Here is a 19,021-nt window from a genome sequence, read left to right on the forward strand (position 1 = left end):
GATTTAGCTTTGTGAAAAGGAGGATCTCCGCTACCTGTGTGTCAATGGGATGCACAAGTGTCCCTGATATGTGTCTGTGCCACGGAGGCTGCTGTGCACAGAGTCCATAGGGCAACCCGTGATGCTCATGCTAAAATAAAATTACACCTGTCCTAGTACAGCCAAAGTGACAAACACTCAAACACTGCTCTAGTGGAAAGTGTCCCTGCCCATGGCAGGGGCTTGGAACTAGAGGATCTTTAAGGTCCCTTCCAACCCAAACCATTCCATGATAAAAACTATTATGCCAGATCCATGATGGCACAAAATCAAAGGTAGTCTTCAACTAATGACTTTAGGCAGGTTCATGTAGCAATCAGGCAGGAACAAAACCTCCTAACCCTTCTCCTGCCTTCAGGCTGCCCCAACAGTTTGAGTGGTGATGCACCATCCTGAACTCACTGTTTCTTGGGGAACAAAACCTAACTATGCTTGAATCCACCAGCACCATATGGCAGAACTGCCAGTACCTTTTCATCAGCCAGACCCTGCCAAAAGCTGATTATTCAGGTAAAAAGAAACAGGCACAACACTACAATATATCAGTGTTTCAAAGACTGCAGAAACATCTCCAGGATGTAGATCACCCTGCCCTGAGGCCAACACAATGCTGCCCATGGCGCTAAACTTGCTCTGAGACCCCAGAAAACCCTTATGGCATCAGTGCCACCATGGACCACAGGGAGACATGGCCCCAGAGAGACAGAGAGACATAGTTCATAGAAACTCACCCACTCCTCAAGTGTGAGAGCACATGCTGGGTTATGAAAGCACCTGCAAGACCAGATGTCAGAGACACAGGGCAACAGGCTGTGAGTGTAACTGGGGTGGAGCAGATTGCCCCTGGCAGGATTTCATTCCCTACGACAGAAAAACTGCAGAGAACTGAGTGGAGTGAGTGAAATGAGGACATGCTTTATATCTGCAGCCTTCCAGCACCTGAAGAGAGCCTTCAAGGAAGATGAGGAGAGACTATTTACAAGGCATGCAGTGACAGAACAAGGGGCAATGACTTTAAACTGGTAGAGGGTAGGTTAAGACTAGATATTAGGAAGAAATTCTACACAGAGAGTGATGAGGCCCTGGCACAGGTTGCCCAGAGAAGCTGTGGCTGGCCCACCTCTGGAAGTGCTCAAAGTCAGGTTGGACAGGGCTTGGAGAAACCTGGGATAGTAGAAGGTGTCTCTGCCCATAGGACGGGGTAGGATCTAGTTGAACTTTTGGTCCTTTCCAAACCAACCCTTTCTTTATTCTATCATATGATGATTTACATCTCATCCCAATCTCTTGTCATCAAATGGCAAAGGGGCAGTTTATGTCTCATTCAGCAGTTCTATAATTAATTGCAAGTGCAAGAATAACCACCCCCTTCCCAAGCCACATTAGTTGCTGCCCTCAATCCAGCTACATGTTGAATGAAGAGAACACACACTCCTTTCACAACTGCATGAGGGAGTATCCACAGGCTCCTGCTGCACCACTGGAGAATGCTGGAGGTCAGGATTTGCTTATCCTCCCTGACAAGCACTCTGAGGTTTTTGTTAATTTAGGGGGGAAAAAAACACGCTTATAATCCCTGTCGGATTTTAGTAATCTTAATGTTATCCTTCTGAATGAGTAACAGAGAAGGGTTGTCTGACACACAACTGCAAACAAGACTTACCTCCCGCTGTTTTGTAACCTGTGTTATAACACCAACCGCGAGTGCCAAGAGGTGCTGCTGGGGATGGCAGGGCATGCCAAGAGCAGCTCTCCATCCAAGATTATACAATCTTTTCGGGGAGTGCTGCATTTTTTGCAGCCTGGTGATGCCTTGGGCCAACAGCAGAGGTCAGAATTGCCTTCATTTATGCAAGCATAAGACAAGTCAGAGCAGAGCTCAGGGCTGGCTGCCCAGCCTAAGGCTCTGAGCACTAACGTGAGCTAAACTTTATGTAACTACTTTTTTTTTTTTTTTAATGTTACTCCAGGAAAAGTGATTCGTTTTAGTACATATTTTGCAAAACCCCAGCAAAACTGCTGGACTGTAATAAGTACTAAACTAAACTGTATGTGTGGGACATCAGTGTCCCCTGAGCAGGCAGACAGTGCCATGGAGGGACTTGCTGCTTCAGAAGTGAAATTAAACCCTGCAGCTTGTTCTTAGATGGCACTTTTTGGGTGGGGAAAAGAAGAGGACCCTTTATGATTTGCAAGGGGCTGCCCAGGAAGAGGCACAGAGACAAGCACACAAGAAGAGAGTCTGGATTTGGCAAAAACAAAGCAAAGATGCCACATTCAAAGATGCAGGGCCAGATCATTGGTTCCCATTTTTGGGCTATCCTCATTTCACCTTCCAGCCTCTAGATCTGTTTTGCAGCCCCAGTGATGACTTCCAGAAGATCTCCCCTTCCCAGCCAGGGCAGAGCACTGAACCTGATCCACCTGAACACTTTGCTGCCAAGGCAGCTCGGTGCTCCAGTGCCAGGCACTTTGGCAGGAGCTGGTCAGGGCTAAACACTTGGCAATCCCGTCAGATAAAATCATCCGGAACAGTTCCAGCCATCATATTCACCAAGGCACCTCAGGCATTGACAACGGCTTATCACAACACTCACCACTTTGTCTAGTGTGTAAATACACCTCAGCTGTGGCATTTTATCAGGAGATCCTCATTATGGAAACCACCATGCACTGCCTGAGCTGTTTCCTGCCCCCACCAGAACACTGCATGCAGAACTGCAGCCTCTTAGGAGACCCTGTGCTACTGCTTGACCCAAACAAATTAACCCCAGCTGTGAGATACACCCACTGTATGGATGGAGCTGTAGCAGAAGGAAGAGGGAGTGTGGTTGTTGCACATCTGGGGCTGCTCAGTGGCTCCAAACCCACCACCCACAAGGCCAGGAAGGGCAATGCACAGGGGCACAGGCATGTCATGGCCCATGTGGGGGGGACAAGGGTGGGGTGGCAGTGTGGGCCAAACCCAAGTTGTGGCCATTAAACACTGCAGGATGTCATAAGCAGAGCTCAGCCTCAGCATGAGTAGTTCCGGAGCCCACAGCAAAGCCAGCAGTGATGGCTTGGGGACAGGTAGTGGCTAAGGGGTGGAGTGGGAGCACAAGGAGGAAGAGGGAGAGGAGTGGGGAAGCTGCTGCCCTATGGCAGGAACCAGGGAGCTAAACTCTGACTGAACTTCAGGAGAAAGCAAGGAAAATATACACCAGCTGATATATTTTCTACAGATCCTACTGATAGAAAAAAGAAGTAGAAAACTAAATCACTCCAGTGCTCCATTAAGGAGAAAAATTATTTATAAAACAAGCATCCCAACCCATCAGAAATTAGTCATAGCAAAAACTCTCTTGCCACTGTGTTCACCTTCCCACCCCACCTCCTTCTCCTGGGAGCATCCTCCTCCCTCTACTCCATGTTCCTGCAAACCCATCTCCCCTGCTCAGCCTCTCTCCCCTCCCCAAAAAACCCACCCTCTGCTCCTCTTTGCCAAGCCACAGAGCCTGCAGGTCACGTCTCTATGGGGAAAGCGGGGACCCAGGACCGGGGTATCAGGCGGTGTCCCCTCCTGCCACACCATCTCTCCTGGAGTTCCTCACCCCACACAGGGAGTTTACCTGCAGGATTATGCATGTTCCTTCTTGTCCCCCGGCCTCAGAGGGTGCTGTGGTGGGTTTGCTGCCTCTGCAGAGCAGCAGGTCGGTGCTCAGGGATCCGTCGAGGGGACGGACTTGCCCGCGATCACCCGGGCAGAGCCCCAGCGCTGGGGAGAGGCTGCGCGGGGAGGATGGCCCCGGGCGGGGGCTGCACCCGCCCCAGCTGCATCCGCCTGTCCCACCCAGACCACAGGAAGCAGGTGAGATCCAACAGCATCTGACATGAAAAAGAACAAAAAAGAGCCGACTTTTAACGCCTTTGGTTTACATAAGTTCACATCCTGACCTTGGGAAGCTCCTGGCTCTCCAGGAGATAATCAGCAGTTTCATAACTTTCCCGTTGCATACCACAGACATGTCTCCCAGCTAAACAATCAAGTATGAGGCCAAAAAAGTCCCAGGACTCTGAACCCCAGATTATCTACAAGGTCACTACTGACCCATGCAGCCAAATATTAGAGCAACCCCTGCTCTGGGGTCCAGGTCTCTGCATGGGCTGGGGCAGGTTGTGTCACTTGGGTACAAGTTGACCTGCAGCCCCAGAAAGGGTCTCAGGGTTGCAAGGGCCAAGGGGGGCATTAGGGGGAATCAGTGGGAGCATCCAGAGTATCCAAAAGCCTTCACTGGTCTGCAGCAGATTTGGGGCAGAAAAGGCTGGTGAAGAATTAAAGCAAAGTCATGAAATAGCATCTGATGGAGCCGAGGTCGATTGTCTCCTTTTCACACAGATGAAACACAAACTGAAGCTAATGGGGAATTATGGACTCCCCCATAACATAAACAGCATCTTTCACCTCTGAGGTGTGTCACCCTGAGCTCATTTAGTCAAGGACCAACCCAATGTACCTGCATAGATTGCGGAGAGGGCCCAGGGCTGCACAAGGGAGGTGACAGGTCTTCACACAAGGCTCTTGGCAGCCCCTCTGCAGGATGGATGGTACAGGAACATGGCAGTCATTGGTGCTGGCAAGCAGAGGGACTTTGGAAAGATAATTTGTCAGCTTCTGAAATGAAACAGAAGACATTTCAGTGCCCCCAGAATAGAACATGGAAGTATAAGTGAAAAATAAGTAAATGCACAGCATGAAAGAGTAGAAGAAAAGCAAATAAAGTAAGTCTCAAAGCTGAATGAACTTCTATTAATTAAAACAAATAAACAAGACAAAGAGGACAGACCTCCTGGTATACCTAAGATTATTCTATTTTATGATTTAGTAAACAACAAGCTGCATTAGAATTGCAGTTCCTGCAGAAAGCAATCCAAATTGTGTTTAGATTGGGAGTTAAATGTCAGAGGAGTATTTTGTAAACAGGCTAAGTATGCCATCTAATCCACATCCACTAGCTTTGAAGGTGACTTTGGGCAAGTTGTTTCACTTCTGTGAGTCTGTTTTCCTCCTCTGTAAAATGGGGATAAGAGTGTCCTCTTGGCAAAGCTCTTTGTCATCCAGAGATGAAGCCAGAAGTGAGACCTAGAGTCAGGAGTTAGACTCTTCCTGAAGCAGGGCTATGTGGCTTTTGGAGATTATTCTTCTAGCTCATTCCCAAGAGTAATTTTGAGACAGATGAAGGTTCGTAAGTGAGTTTGGCTGCAATTAAGCCTTTAAAGAAATGAAGTGGTCTTGTCCAATGGGTTCTTAAAGACCCATTTTTTTCCAGCCTCTTCTTTTACATCTGGTTTTGGTTTTCTTGATCTCTGTTTCTCAACAAGGACAGCTTTCAGAAACATTGCCAAGAAAGTGACAAAGACAAGTTTGTACCTTCAGGCACTGCTGGTGAAATCAAAGGAAGATCTCCCTGTGCTCAGCACACAGAACTATACACCAAGGGAATATTTGGTGTGGCAAGTTGAGCCCGGGGCCCTCCAAAAGCCCCAGCTGGAAGATTATATGGAAAAGTGAATTGTGCATCCCTTGGACACTTGGGGATCAAAACTCAGCTCATGCCCCAAGCAGCCCTTCAGGAGATAAATTCTCTCTGATCATTTTTTTCAACCTACCATAAAGGCTAAAATGTGTATATATCATTTTGTTCCTCAATTCAAGAGAATCCCAGGAATGTGAGCTCAAAAGAGGTTTAACCAGATGATATCAATCCCCAGATACCCCAGCTGGTATCTGCTCCTGTCTCACCCCATAAGAGCAGCTTAGAGCTGCAGCCAGATCAGAGGCTCTGCTCAGCAAAGGACGTTCCTGAATGATGTGGAGAATCGCACAAACTGCCTTTCATAACTTTAAATTTGCTGTAGGGCATCATGTTGGAAGCTAATATATGCACTCCTATTGTACATCTTAAGCATTATAAAACCAGCTGATTACACAACCCCATCCTGGTACTCTCACGTGTCTTCAAACATTCCTGCCACCTCTCACATGCATCCCAGATTAGATAATCTCAGTTTTGTAATTAGTCTCTCCCGTGGAGACAAGACCTCCCCTTCCAATGCCTGGTCACCTGGAGCCTTTAAAAAGCACCTCAGAGGCACCTAGTGATGGGAGAACCCTGAACAGGGAGATTTTACCCTCTGGAGGCATGCCGGTGTCGGAGGAGGCCTGTGCTCCAGCAGTCCCAGCCACCATGGCCCAGGAGCCCCGGCAGACAGACTTCCAGCTGGTGCGAGTCAAGAGCACGTGGTGCCGCATCAAGAAAGGAGAAGCCTTTTCCAATGGTGAGGACAAGATCACTCTCTCTGAGGCAAAAATGTAAGTATAGGAGCCCATGTTGTTCGCTGGCGACTGCGCTGGATGGCTCTGGCTGGCCAAACTTGGTGGTCTTCCCGGTGGGATGTATTTCAGATGGAAAAACCATCTTGTGCACCGTTGCGGCTTAAACTCACTGTTCCAGAATTACAGAATAGTTCAGGTTGGAAAGGACCTTTAAAGGTCATTGAGTTTAACCCCCCTGCCATGAGTAGGGACACCTTCCACTAGACCAGGTTGCTCAGAGCCCCATCCAACCCCCCCTACGTGTATGACCCTGTGAATGTGGCCCTCAGAACATCTGCAGTGTGGCAGTACAGGTAGTTGGCTGTTCTCCTTGGCAAAACTTGGCCATGTTGCAGAGGGAATTTTTTCAACACCCTTCATTTTTGTAGATGGGAAGTTTCTTCAAACTTCTGAAAAGCTTATGCAGGGACTTTTGCATGCTGCACTTGGGCTTTTTATTGCCACCTGTGTACCTGAAATCTATGTGTGCAAAAGCTGATGCGCAGGCATGGGAGATAGACGAGTTTATAGAGGTGGTTGAAGATAAATGAAATGGGTAGGTGGAAAAAATAAACAGCCCCTGACAGGAGGAAAACCCTTAACACATCCCTCAAACTGCAGAAGTCACCTAATGCTGCTTCAGACAGAGCAGAGAGATAAATTTCCCCCAGGGATACATACAGCTCTTTGCTGGTATTACATCTCTCCAGTTAATTATCCTTTAATTACAGAATACTCCTTTTCATGAGCACATGGACCCCCATTTGTGATGCAGATATTTCTTAATACAATCCTGCTTTGCATATCAGAAGTTTTCTAGCATTTGTCATGCTCGGATTTTAATGGCACAAGTCTAACCCCTTTCTCAGTGAGGTCAGAGGAACCTTTACCAGTGCTGGCAGTGGGCAGCGACCACATGCGACCATCACTCAGGCAGAGCTGCAGCAGATTGAGCAGGACTTTAGCAGACCCAAAAGCAGTCTGCTGGAGCTCAGACAATAGCAGGATGAACCTAGGGCCTAAGAACACCCAGAAAAAATCTCAGCTGACATATACTCCAACAAGGGAATGTTCAGCCTCAAATTCACTGTGATTTTCACCCAGCAGAGGGGTTGCAATGGGTACTGGTTGTGCCATCCAGCACCCAAAGCTGACTCCACCAACTAACATTCCAAACCATCCTGACTCTTAGAAGGATCACACACCAGAGATGGATGCACGTGCAGTTGAGGTACAGCTATAAGGTAGACATTTGGTGCATTAAAATGTACATGATGATGCTTTTTGTAATACTGCATTTTAAAAGCCCAGAAGAGATTTTCTGGAAGGTGTAAATCCTCACTGGTTTTCTTTAACACCTATAAAGGTTAAGGATAGATTTAGAGACAATTAGTAAAGAAAGCAGAGAGGCACCTATTTAGAAATATAAGTGAATGTTCAGGCACGTGAAAAGAAATTGGACATGTAGGGAAATCTGATTATCTGAGCCAGCTGCTCACTCAAAAACAAAACAAAGGCTCACAGAAACTTTCATTTTTACCCAACTGCAGCTTAAGAAATGGTCTTGTATAAAATACATTTTGCTGTTTCCTTCTCCCTTTTTTTTAACTTCCTTTCCTGATTCACAACTTGTTTTTCCCCTGCCTCCCCCGTCCCACAGAAGGAATAACTGGATTGTAGGGCTCTGTTCTTCACTGGTTTAGATAGATGTTGCATGCTGCCTTTTATTTATCTTGAAAACTCCAGTATGGAAAAGTTTCACAACCCTCAAATAATTTTCTTTCCCTCTCTGGGAGCACTTCCTATTTCTATCATACCTGTTTCGAGGTAGAGATCCACTGGTTCAACTGGAGCATTTTAGAAACACAGATTTGTAAGGAGGTGTGTGGCTGTGTGTAGATGGATAGGAAGGAATCAACTCCTGTCACCTAGATATACTATCAGAGGACGCTTCCTCCATAAAAACTACGGAAAATTTTGGCCACCTCTTCTCTTCCCCATTCCCTTTTTGGAAGCTAAAATGATTGAGCTGGGTGTTTTTTATGGGGTTTTCAACTTCCAGCATAGAAAACATGCTCCAGCCCTTCTTGCTCTGCACCTTTCCAATGCCCTGTAGGAATTCAGCCATTTGACTGTTCACTAAGACATGGAAGAGCTTCTCCAGCACTAAAGCTGCTGAGCCCTGAAACCCAGAAGGGTGTCCCACCCTCAGAGCCCCACGCTTCAGCAGTGCATGGGCAGGAGACTCCACATTCCTCACCTCCCAGCTACATCCTTAAACTAGTTCAGACATGCAAAGGATAAAATAGAATGATTTCAAACCTTGTTTTCTGCCCCTTGCCAGAGGTGAGTGCATCTCCGAATGCGGGATTTCCTGGACAATTGAAGCTCCCATCTATTTTTGCTACAAGGTGGTAGAAACATACAATATTCTGGATCCCTCTAACACTACTCTACTCTGGGGTCACATCACCGACCCCCAGCAACTAGAGCTCGCCACCACCAGCAAGAGGAAACCGAGGCGCTTTGTCGTCATAGACGAAGTCGTTGACAAACTTTATGGCTCCAAAGTCAGAGAATACTTTGAAGAGAACAACGTTCAGCACAAAATCCTCGCCCTGCCCACCACCGAAGAAACAAAATCCATGGACCTGGTCTTGAACATCCTGCAAGAAGTCCAAGACTTCAGCATCGACAGGCGAACGGAGCCCATCATCGCCATCGGAGGGGGCGTCTGCCTGGACATCGTGGGACTCGCCGCGTCGCTCTACCGACGACGCACCCCCTACATTCGGGTCCCAACAACCCTCCTCTCCTACGTTGATGCCAGCGTGGGGGCGAAGACCGGGGTGAATTTCCTGCAGTGTAAGAACAAGCTCGGGGGCTACACCCCCCCGGTAGCCAGTTTCCTGGATAGATCCTTCATCCAGAGCATTCCCCGGCGGCACATCTCCAACGGCCTCGGGGAAATCTTAAAGGTATGAGCTCTTGCAAGTGCAGTTTTCAAAACTGAAATCATAGAAAGGTTTGGGGTGGAAGGGGCCTTTAAAGGTCATCAAGTCCAATCCCCCTACAATGAGCAGGGACTCCTTCCATTAGATCAGGTTGCTCAAAGCCCCATTCAGCATGTCCTTGAATATTTCCAGGGATGGGGCATCTACCATTTCTCTGGGAAACCTGTTCTAGCGCTTGACTACATTCATTATGAAAAAATTCTCCCTTATATCTAGTCTGAACCTACCCTCTTTTAGTTTAAACCATCACCCCTTGTTCTATCACAACAAGCCCTACTAAAAAGTCTGTCCCCATCTTTCTTATAAGCCCCTTTTAAGTATTGAAATGCTGGTAAAATGTCCAGCAGCATCCATGGTGTTGTATAAACAACCTTAGAGAAAACAAGGTGGGCCATCAAGGCTGCACAGTGACTTTTAATTCTCATTGAGTTTATACATTTATATTTTTTACAGCTGCTAAACTTGTTGGAACACCCCTCACGCACAATGTCTACTGCTAACCCTGCAGAGTACACTCCAAAACTCACGGCCAGGTGTAGACACAGGAATATCTTCCTGTTGAGTCTGATCCATAGCACTCTATAATGAACTCTTGGCAGAGAATCTGAGGCTCATTATACTGGGGATTAATAATCTGCAAGATCATTTGCACCTACCTCACCGGGTATGTCAAGTGTGGTCAATCAATCTCCTGTGAGGCAAATTCTACTCCTAAAATTACCTGGAAAGTGCACAGTAAATGGCTTTATGCCTGGAGAGCTTTGGAAACTTTTGATAAAGCAGAGTTCAAGCTATTAAAGTGTATTAGAGATGAGTTCATCATCAGCATTTTTCAGTACTTGCACAGTGGGAAGTCCCGAGGATATCTGAAGGTTTCTGGTAGGCACTGGGAAACCTGCAGGTCACCATTCCCCACTGCAGGAGGGGGCTAATGCCCGAATCTGGGGCAGGAAAAATATGTACTTCTAACCAGTAATTCACTTCTAAACCCTCATATGCTCTATATTGCAGTGCTTTCCCACCTTCCCTTGCCTGAAAAGCAACCCCAAGGATTAGATGTGAGTTGTCCTGGGGGTGGCCACCATCTAGTCTCTAGTTTCCTTCCAAGCACACAAATAACCAAAGCTTGTTCCAAACCATCTGCTGGGATGTGGGAGCACGTAGCAAACTCCCAGCACGGGCAGAACTGCCCAGTAACAAGGGAACTTGCACGCCAGTTCTCCCATAATCTCTGGCATTTTGCCAGAGTCCCACTGGGCATTTCCACGCTGCCTCTTGCACCCAGCTTCACTCACCACAGCTGACAGACAACATGTGCAACACCACCAGGTCACGTTCCCTAGAGGCCTGGTGGACACACCAAACACAGCCAAGTTAACCAGGAACTGTGTCTGCAGAAACATTTTTTCAGGTTGCAGAGGCAGAACTTTGTGTACCAGGTGTGCGGGTGTTTCTTTGCTAGTGTATAACATGATATTACAGTCTAATCTACCGAAACACTCACGTTTCCAACAGCACATCAGATAATTGTCCTTAATTACCTCTTCTGTTCTTTGTCCTAGATGGCCCTTATGAAACACAAAGGGCTGTTTGACCTGCTCAAGACCCATGGAAAATACCTTCTGGACACCAAGTTCCAGTCCTGCAGCAGCTTTGCTGACCACGGGGATGCTGCACTGCAGACCACCAGGATTGCCATTGAAACCATGTTGGAGGAGCTGGCTCCCAACCTCTGGGAGGATGACCTGGACAGACTGGTTGATTTTGGTCACGTTATAAGTCCAGAGCTGGAAATGGTGAGTGAAAGACTATATTACAACATCCATTTTAAATAAAAAAAAATTAAAAAATTCAATTGGCAGCATGAAAACTCTGCGAAAAGGAGCTGAGCTAAACTCCAGATTTGCACATTACCCCAGATCAGCCAACGCAGCAGCCTGGTCTTGTTGGACAGGCTGTTTTCCCCACACCTCCACCATGTTTCCTATTCAGCCCTCAGGCCTGTTGTTACTTCTTACTGGGAATTTACTGGAGCACAGAGATGACCAGATTTCAGTGAAGCTACAAGAAATCACCAACATGAGCTGTAACAGCACAAAGGCATAGAGACCATAGTCCGTATTACCGGGGAGAAATTGCCACTGAGGAATGAGGGGGATGACTTATTCAGAGACAAGATTCAGAGCTCTTCCCTCCATCCTGTGGTGCTCTATCAGCGATTTAGGTGGAAGTAGAATTAAATCCTGGATCTCTATGGGAGATTTTAGATGTAATTAGTCACATGTAAAACAGATCACCCTCGCAACCCGCAAACCACAAGATGCCAACAACCAGCAAGTGCAGCGAGTCAAGTGTCAATTTTCAGGTGCAATTTTAGAAAAAAAACCTACTTATTTCCTCTTTGCCAGCCCAAACCCTTTTTTTCTGCCACCCACCTTTGCTGTGTTCCAGAGGGTTTTGCCGTCGCTGATGCACGGGGAGGCTGTGAACGTCGACATGGCATTCATGACGTACGTGGCCCACGCGCGGGGGCTCATCGCCGCCGAGGAGAGGGAGCAGATCCTCCAGTGCATGAGGGGCCTGGAGCTGCCGGTCTGGCACAGCGGCTGCAGCTGGGCCCTCATCAAGACAGCCCTGAGGGAGCGCCTGAAGCACAGCGGGGGACAGCCCCGGATGCCTCTGCCCACCGGCCTCGGCGTAGCAGGTACGGCGATGAGGGACACCAGGGAGCCTCCAGAGTGGGAATCTGGGGGACATCCCAGCACAGGGGCGTGCTGGAAAACGTGCCTTGTGGTTTGCAGCTGTGCATTTCTGGGTTTTCTGGTGCTTTTGTTCACATCTTGATAAAGCCACTGCGAGATGGGATCCATCTCATGTGTAACCACCAGAACTCCATTAAGGACTGAGGCCTAATTAACCGTACTATAATTAACCAATTCACCTTGCAAAGGTGTTTGCAAACCAACAGGTAAACAAAGTGTTCTGGCAGACAAAGCAAGGTCAAAAAGGAAAAAAATTCCTTTTGCTGTACTTGAAAAGATTAGTTAAATAGTCCTTGGCAAAAGGAATTTAGTGTAATACTGTGCCTAGAACTAATAGTTGAAAACTAAATAGTATCTGTTCAGTATCTGGGATGAAATATTATTACTTACAAGATTTAAAGATAAAAACCAACCAATCCCTAATACAGAAGCAACTCAAGGGACCATATTTTGAACTCTGGCATCAATATCCATCCAGACTACTTCCATGAAGCTCAGTCTCTATGCATCCATAAGACAACAGACTCTCACAAACTGTTTGGAGGAGTGACTGTCCCCCTCAGTCAGTGTGTGCAGGCAGGAAAAGCTCCTCTGGATATCCTGTTAACTACAACTCTTATTTTCCAGAGATATTCAATGACACCAGTGAAGAGACCCTGGAGAAAGCATACAAGCTGTGGGTCAGGGACTGCAGGACGGTGCTGGAGGAAGAGCCGGCTGCTCTCTGATTGCTGCGAGCCCAAGCTGATGTCCTGCCCCACACCTGTTTGCCCACACTTGTTTGCCACTGTAAATTAGTGAGCAGAACTGAATTTTAAACATAAACAGAGAAGCACCTGTGAAACTGCATACACCCCAGAGCATGGAACAAGAAGAATCTTGGCATCTAACCCCATTTACCTTTTTCAATTGCTTTGTTTGAAAGGGAATCTATCAATGCTCAAGAAGTGAACACTCACAAGTGAAACCACCAAGTGCCTGTAGTGTAGTTCATAGCAAGCTGTCTCCTCTTGGGGAATGTGAGCAGGATTATTCATTCATTTGGTTAATCCAAGCTGGGGGCTGCCAAGGCCCTTCCCAGTGGTATCCTACCCTTGCTTGTGCTTGGACCCCTGATGGGGGTAGGTGTAGCTGACTCACAGCCATGGCAAGGGTATAGCTGGCTCACAGACCATGGCATGACACCATGCAAAATCTCCATGTTCTGCAAAATTATCTCCTTCATAGAAAATATAGATCATATTATCTCCACTGGTTTTGGCATTATTCTTTTCTTTCTGGTGTTCTTCCTGTTTTCTCAGCTCGTTCAAACCGGCAAAAAAAGAAACTCATCTGCCAGACTTTGTACGACACACTCTGATTACAGGCACCATCACTAGCCACGGATCAGTGCATACTGCTGCTGTGAACCACAATGGGAGCTGTATCTTGACAGCATGGCAGTTCTATGTCTTGGGACTCTCAGATACTGAGGACGTGCTGGCAAGGCCCCTCTTGCTGCCCAAACGTATGCAGTGGTCTCACTGTGCAACCCCTGCAAGCCCCTGGACTGACAAATAGGGCACAATTTGCAGCAGTTTTGCCTATGAACAAAGTTGGGCTCCTGGCTGTATTTCAGAACCACCAAGTGTCCCCACATCTGCCACAGTTCTCCTTGTACCTGTTTGTCTGGGGCTCCTTCCCCATCACAGCCCTTTCTGATTAGATTAAGGCCAGCTGGGGAAAACCAAGAGAAATTAGAGAAGTCCAGGCAAGTTTATCATCTTCAAGCAGCCTCAGTGTCACGTCTCAAGATCCTGGCAGACTCAGAGCAGATTATATATTGGATGCTGATGGTGAAAAAAATAAAGGCAATGCCATCCTTCTCCCTGGAGGTCCAATCAAAGGAATTGCAACGAACAAACAGCCTTTGAATTATTTACAGCATTATTTGTTTTTTCCCCGCTGGTGTTTTTTTCCCACACCAGTTTGTGCTGATGTGCTGACTTCTGTTTTGCTAAAGTAATAAAAGCTACTAAAATTTAAAAACTTTTGGAATAATGATTGCAGCGTGTACTTGGGTACATTTGCACATGCTTGAGAGACAGAAAGAGACTGGAGAAGTGAGGCATAGAGCTGACATAATAAATTCCTTTTTGCACTTGAGTCTGCAGAAGATGTGCCTAAAAATACACCAAAAGCCCTCCTCAGCCCTTTTCCAGATCAGTGCATCTCTCCAGGTTCAGGACAGGGTTTCACACAGATGGTACCATTTTACCAAGGAGCATGCAGCTTTTAGAGCACATCCTTAGAGCCACAACTTCCCATAGAAATAACCCCATAATCCCCCAAGTTAAATAAGCCTGGGGCTGAGGATATCAGTGAACTTGTGTCCTTTTTCCAGACCATCAAACAAAGGTTCATTCAGCCGGGTCCTGCAGTCGGGAGAGCATCGCTGCCACTCGCAGGGATCCTCCGGCACTGCCAGCCTTGGCTGGAACGGACAGGGACAGTGCAACAGGAGACAGGGAGCACCCATGTACATAAATATCTGAAGGGAGGGTGTCAAGAGGATTGACCAGGCTCTGCTGCGTGGTGCAAAGCAATAGGACAAGAGGCAACGGGCAGAAACTGATGCACAGGAAGTTCCACCTGAACACGAGGAAGAACTTCTTCCCTGTGCAGTGACCGAGCGCTGGAACAGAGACCAGAGAGGGTGTGCAGTTTCCTCACTGGGGATATTCCAGAACCATCTGGATGCAGTCCTGTGCCATGTGCTCTAGGATGACCCTGCTTGAGCAGGGAGGTTGGACCAGATGACCTCCTGTGGTATCTTCCAACCTGAAACATTCTGTGATTCTGTGACCCAAAATTTTTAGGAGCCTGAGAGAACCCCAAGGAGGGCAGTCTGAGGGGCAAGGTACCTACAAGAGAGGATGTGATGTTGAGCTTACAGTGATCACCTGAGCACACTTCAAGTAGTTTACCTCCTCTCAAGCATCTGGGTGGGCCATTTTTCACATCAGATAATCTAGAAATGAATGAAGCACAAGATTATTGTCTGCCCAACAGTCATTGTCCTTCAGTGCAGTAGTCCTACTCCCATCTACCTCCATGGAGGAGGTGCAAGACAAACATCCAACTTCAGTTTCCTATTTTAAATGTCCAGGGAGAGACTCTCAGGAGCCCAAAAGCATTTAGCTCTCCAGTTCCATGGAAAGCCAAGGTGCAGCTTAGCAGGGTCCAGGCGAACTGAACTAAGAAGAGTCACAAAACCATACACACATATTAAAAGCCCACCATCTAGGACTGATGTGCTACCACCTGCCAGCCATCGGCTTTGCCTCTGTCTCCAGAAGCCGGCGTGTCTGTAACAACATATCCAAGGAGCTGGAGCGCAATTAAGACTGGAAAATGAACACATGATTATTATTATTTTTTGCCCTCCCTTCTGCTGTGGGTGACAGAACACAATCAGCCCCTGATGTGCTTGGTTGCTTGGTAGCAGACAGCCACATTTTTAATTATATACTAAAATATGCTAAAGAACATAAAACGGCTGCGTGACTAATACGTGTGTATCAAGAAAGGCACATGACAGCAGCAAAATTGCTTCAGTGTCTGATAAAAAGTGCCTCTGTCAGGCTTGTCATCAAAAGATCAAGGGAAAGGGGTGGAAAGTATTATTAATAAAACAGTGACTTTTAAAAATACCCCTCATTGTTTGAGGTGCATTTTTTTTAATGTCTAGCATGAATTTAATTCTTTTCCATTTATTCAGCTTTGATTTAGTTCCTGCTTTTCCAAGTAGAATTATTATATTAGACCTAAAAAATCTCTGCTTATTCTCTTATGATGCATGACTCTAAAAAGAAAAGTGGAAAGCTTGTAGGATCCAGCTGGGTCCTCAGCAGTGCAAGTTCTTCGTGGATTTGTTAGAACAAAATTACTGTAGTGGTCAGAGAACAAGAAGTTATTTTATTATTTACATGTTCTGAAGTAATTTCTTTTGCAACAACCTGCTCTATAAACTGCTTTTCAGCAGGGAAAAAAGAAGACAAAGATTAATTAAGGGCCCTTCCAGTCCAAACCAGTCTACAATTCTGTGGTTCTGGGACTGGAAAAGGAGTATCTATACAGTTATTACTCATGCCCAGTGAATGGTAGCATTCAATGTACCCCGTGTAAAATGAGAATCAGACCAGTGATTTTGAAGATAGTAAAAGATTTTGACTAAATGTATTTAAAGTGGCTAAAGAAACAGTGCTGATCATAACAGTGACAACTCAACACATGCTCAAGTCCTCTGTGCCTGCTTGTCTGGAGCCCATCACTTGCAGGGACCCACCAGCCTACGAATTATGTTCTGCATTCAGAGACAACGATTTGCAAATGACATAATTAAATCACAATTCGCCTTAGAGCAAGGGGGGTTTGCCGGCCTCTGCCAGGATGGAGCTGCTGGGGTGGAGCAAAGGCAGCAACACAGGGAGATGCCGCTGAAATCCTCACGGTGGCACATCTGTGCCCACCGAGAGAAGCTTGTCCTCATTCCAGGCAGCTGGAAAAGCCACAGCCCCACAAGAGTGTGCTGTTCCCCACTCTTTTAATTAATGTCTAACTTGCTGCTATCACAGGTGGAGAGGAGGAAAGCCAGGGGGAGCATGGAGTTCTGGAGAGGCACTGCTGAACAGCACGAGAGCAGGCAAAGTGTTTGAGCAAGACCAGAGTCCCCAGAGCTGTGTGCCCCATCCACCAAACCCTGCTTTGAGACAGTACTGACAGTATGTAGCTGTGTGCATCACCCTCATGGTGACTTTTATAAATACATTAAAGAACAATCAATATTTAGATGCTTTGCATGCCCTGGCCCTTCCTGCTGAATGCAGCAGCCTCTCCTTGCCTCACACAGCTCTTGGACAGCACTAATGCACAGGTCTGTCAAAGGAACCCTTTATGATACCAGGGCACAACAGGGCTTCAGCCTCAGGAAGCCCAGCTCCAGAAAGTGCCGGGGTGGGATAAACCAGCAGGAGCATGAGGCACTGAGAGCTGTTCTCTCTCCAGGGAATCCATCTGTGCTCAGCACAGATGGACTTCAGAGAAGCCTTCTCGCTCCTTTGCAGTCTAGGTGAAAAAGTTGTGAACAGGATGAAACTGCAGCTTCAGGCCTCAGCAGAGACGTGAACCTCGGCACATGACACACAGCTCCCAAAAACTGAGTTAAAAATGCAGCAGTTTCTACGAAGTGTGTACTGTGGTCACAGGCAAAGACAAGGGTGATGGTCAGTGCACACGCATTTAACCTCTAAGGCAGCATCCTGTTTAGCCTCATTGATTTTAACAAGTCAGGGACACTTTTTCAAGCCATTACCCTGCAATTTTAAACAAGTGCATTTCAAAGGAGCTGGTGCAACAGGGTATAGCATCATTCAGTGCTGGGACCACCCCCAGATGAGAGAGCAAAAGGAGCAGCACTGCTGAAGCCACTGCGACAGGGCAACCACCATCTCCCTCCTGGCACTGGGAGCTGTCAGGCTCCCAGGTCTCCTCAGAAGGAAAGCAGGAGGAGGTGACCCAGTGGCAGCATCCTGCTGTGCCACCACAAACAGCCAAGCCCTGCCCCACCCCACAGCCCAGCCACAGGGCTTTCCAGCAAACCAGACCCCACCAGACATAGGTGGATATACTTTTAATATCCACTTTCTTACCCTGCAAAGAATTTTTCAGGTTTGTCCAAAGGAGCTAAAAGGTTTCTAAGCAGAGCTGCCACCACTCCTTTGCTGGTACACTGAGCTATTGCCTACAGCCACTAATCCCACGACAGGTATTCTTCCTACTCCTCCTGGGTTCTGCAACCCAGCCAAAACCTCGAGGTGCTCCCACCCAAAGCAAGAAATTCACTCCAAACTGACCACCAAAGGCAAGCCAAAATACATCCAAGAACTCAAACTTAAATTAGAAATTATAACCCAGACTGCTGATATATATTTCCTACTGCAGTATTACAATGGCACAATCTAATAGTATGTTGAATTTCTAAAGAACTTACATTACAAAACCTACTGGAAATACAAGCTTCTACTTAAGTATCTTCTACAAAGAGGGAGCCAGTCTTTTCAGCTGTAGTCCTAGCAAAGTCTGCATTTTTTGTTGGGTTGTTTTTTAAATTGAGACAGTAATTTTTAATTTCAACTGAATTAGGTATTTTCTACTCCTAATAGGTATCAGACTTTCAAGACACAGGCCAAATTCAAACTTCTGTTTGCATTCAGGGCTCAAACCCATGAGATAACACTCATGAACCTCCACTGCTGCTGCAGCAAGGACCACAGAGACACAGGGACTCAATGCTGTGAGCACAGGAAGCGACAGCCTGTCAAAGAACAAGACCAGAAGGGATGAAAGCAACAGAGACAGGGAGAAATAATGAAGATAGCAAGACACAGTAAGACTCCAGCTGGTTCCTCATCACCACAAGCTGCAGCTCCCAGCACAACCCAGGAGCAGCTGTTTGCATGGTGGGTGAGTGCAGGTCTGGGAGGAGGAACCTGGGCACGAGCGCAGGGAGGATGGGGATCCCATGCACAGGTCAGCTGGAGAAGGTGGTGAGGGGCTCCTGCATAGGACAGCTGGGGGTGGGTGACCTTGTAGGAGTGACAGCAGGGCAAAGGGGCCTCACTGAGCCCACGCCTGGCACAGGGTGCTGGTGAGCAGCAAAGGGCAGTGCTGCCAGGGGTGGTTTTGGCAGATGCCCACAGAGCAGGGAGGGAGTCAGGCAAATGGCAGGAGCCCATGAGTGGGGAGAGGCAATGACATTTTACCACACTCACTTGTTTTACTCCTTACGCTGCACCAGGTCTCTCCACCTT

At 47.2% G+C, this 19,021-nt stretch overlaps 2 protein-coding genes across 2 annotated transcripts in view; one reads left to right on the forward strand and one right to left on the reverse strand.

The window, feature by feature from the left end:
* LOC127471518 (D-threitol dehydrogenase-like) overlaps window positions 1–1,796 on the reverse strand; it is a 31,988-nt gene extending 30,192 nt beyond the window's left edge. The window contains exon 1 of the mRNA XM_051788475.1: window positions 1,703–1,796. Within this exon, the coding sequence (XP_051644435.1) occupies window positions 1,703–1,796 (94 nt within the window). The remainder of the gene's footprint in view (window positions 1–1,702) is intronic.
* Window positions 1,797–6,221: 4,425 nt separating this feature from the next.
* LOC127471519 (2-epi-5-epi-valiolone synthase-like) lies at window positions 6,222–13,463 on the forward strand. The gene is made up of 5 exons (XM_051788476.1): window positions 6,222–6,391; window positions 8,739–9,372; window positions 10,971–11,204; window positions 11,860–12,112; window positions 12,798–13,463. The coding sequence occupies exons 1-5, from the start codon at window positions 6,222–6,224 to the stop codon at window positions 12,896–12,898; spliced, it is 1,392 nt and encodes a 463-aa protein (XP_051644436.1). The 3' UTR covers window positions 12,899–13,463.
* Window positions 13,464–19,021: the final 5,558 nt, after the last annotated feature.

The sequence above is a fragment of the Manacus candei genome, unplaced genomic scaffold (genome assembly GCF_025592945.1).
Source record: "Manacus candei isolate 608988 ecotype Guabito, Panama unplaced genomic scaffold, ASM2559294v1 h1tg000025l, whole genome shotgun sequence".
NCBI lineage: Eukaryota > Metazoa > Chordata > Aves > Passeriformes > Pipridae > Manacus > Manacus candei.

Coding starts and splice junctions, on each gene's coding strand:
- LOC127471519 (XM_051788476.1), top strand. CDS start 6,222: ATGCCGGTGTCGGAGGAGGCCTGTGCTCCAGCAGTCCCAGCCACCATG. Junction 9,373..10,970: donor GCCTCGGGGAAATCTTAAAG/GTATGAGCTCTT, acceptor TCTTTGTCCTAG/ATGGCCCTTATGAAACACAA. Junction 12,113..12,797: donor CACCGGCCTCGGCGTAGCAG/GTACGGCGATGA, acceptor CTTATTTTCCAG/AGATATTCAATGACACCAGT.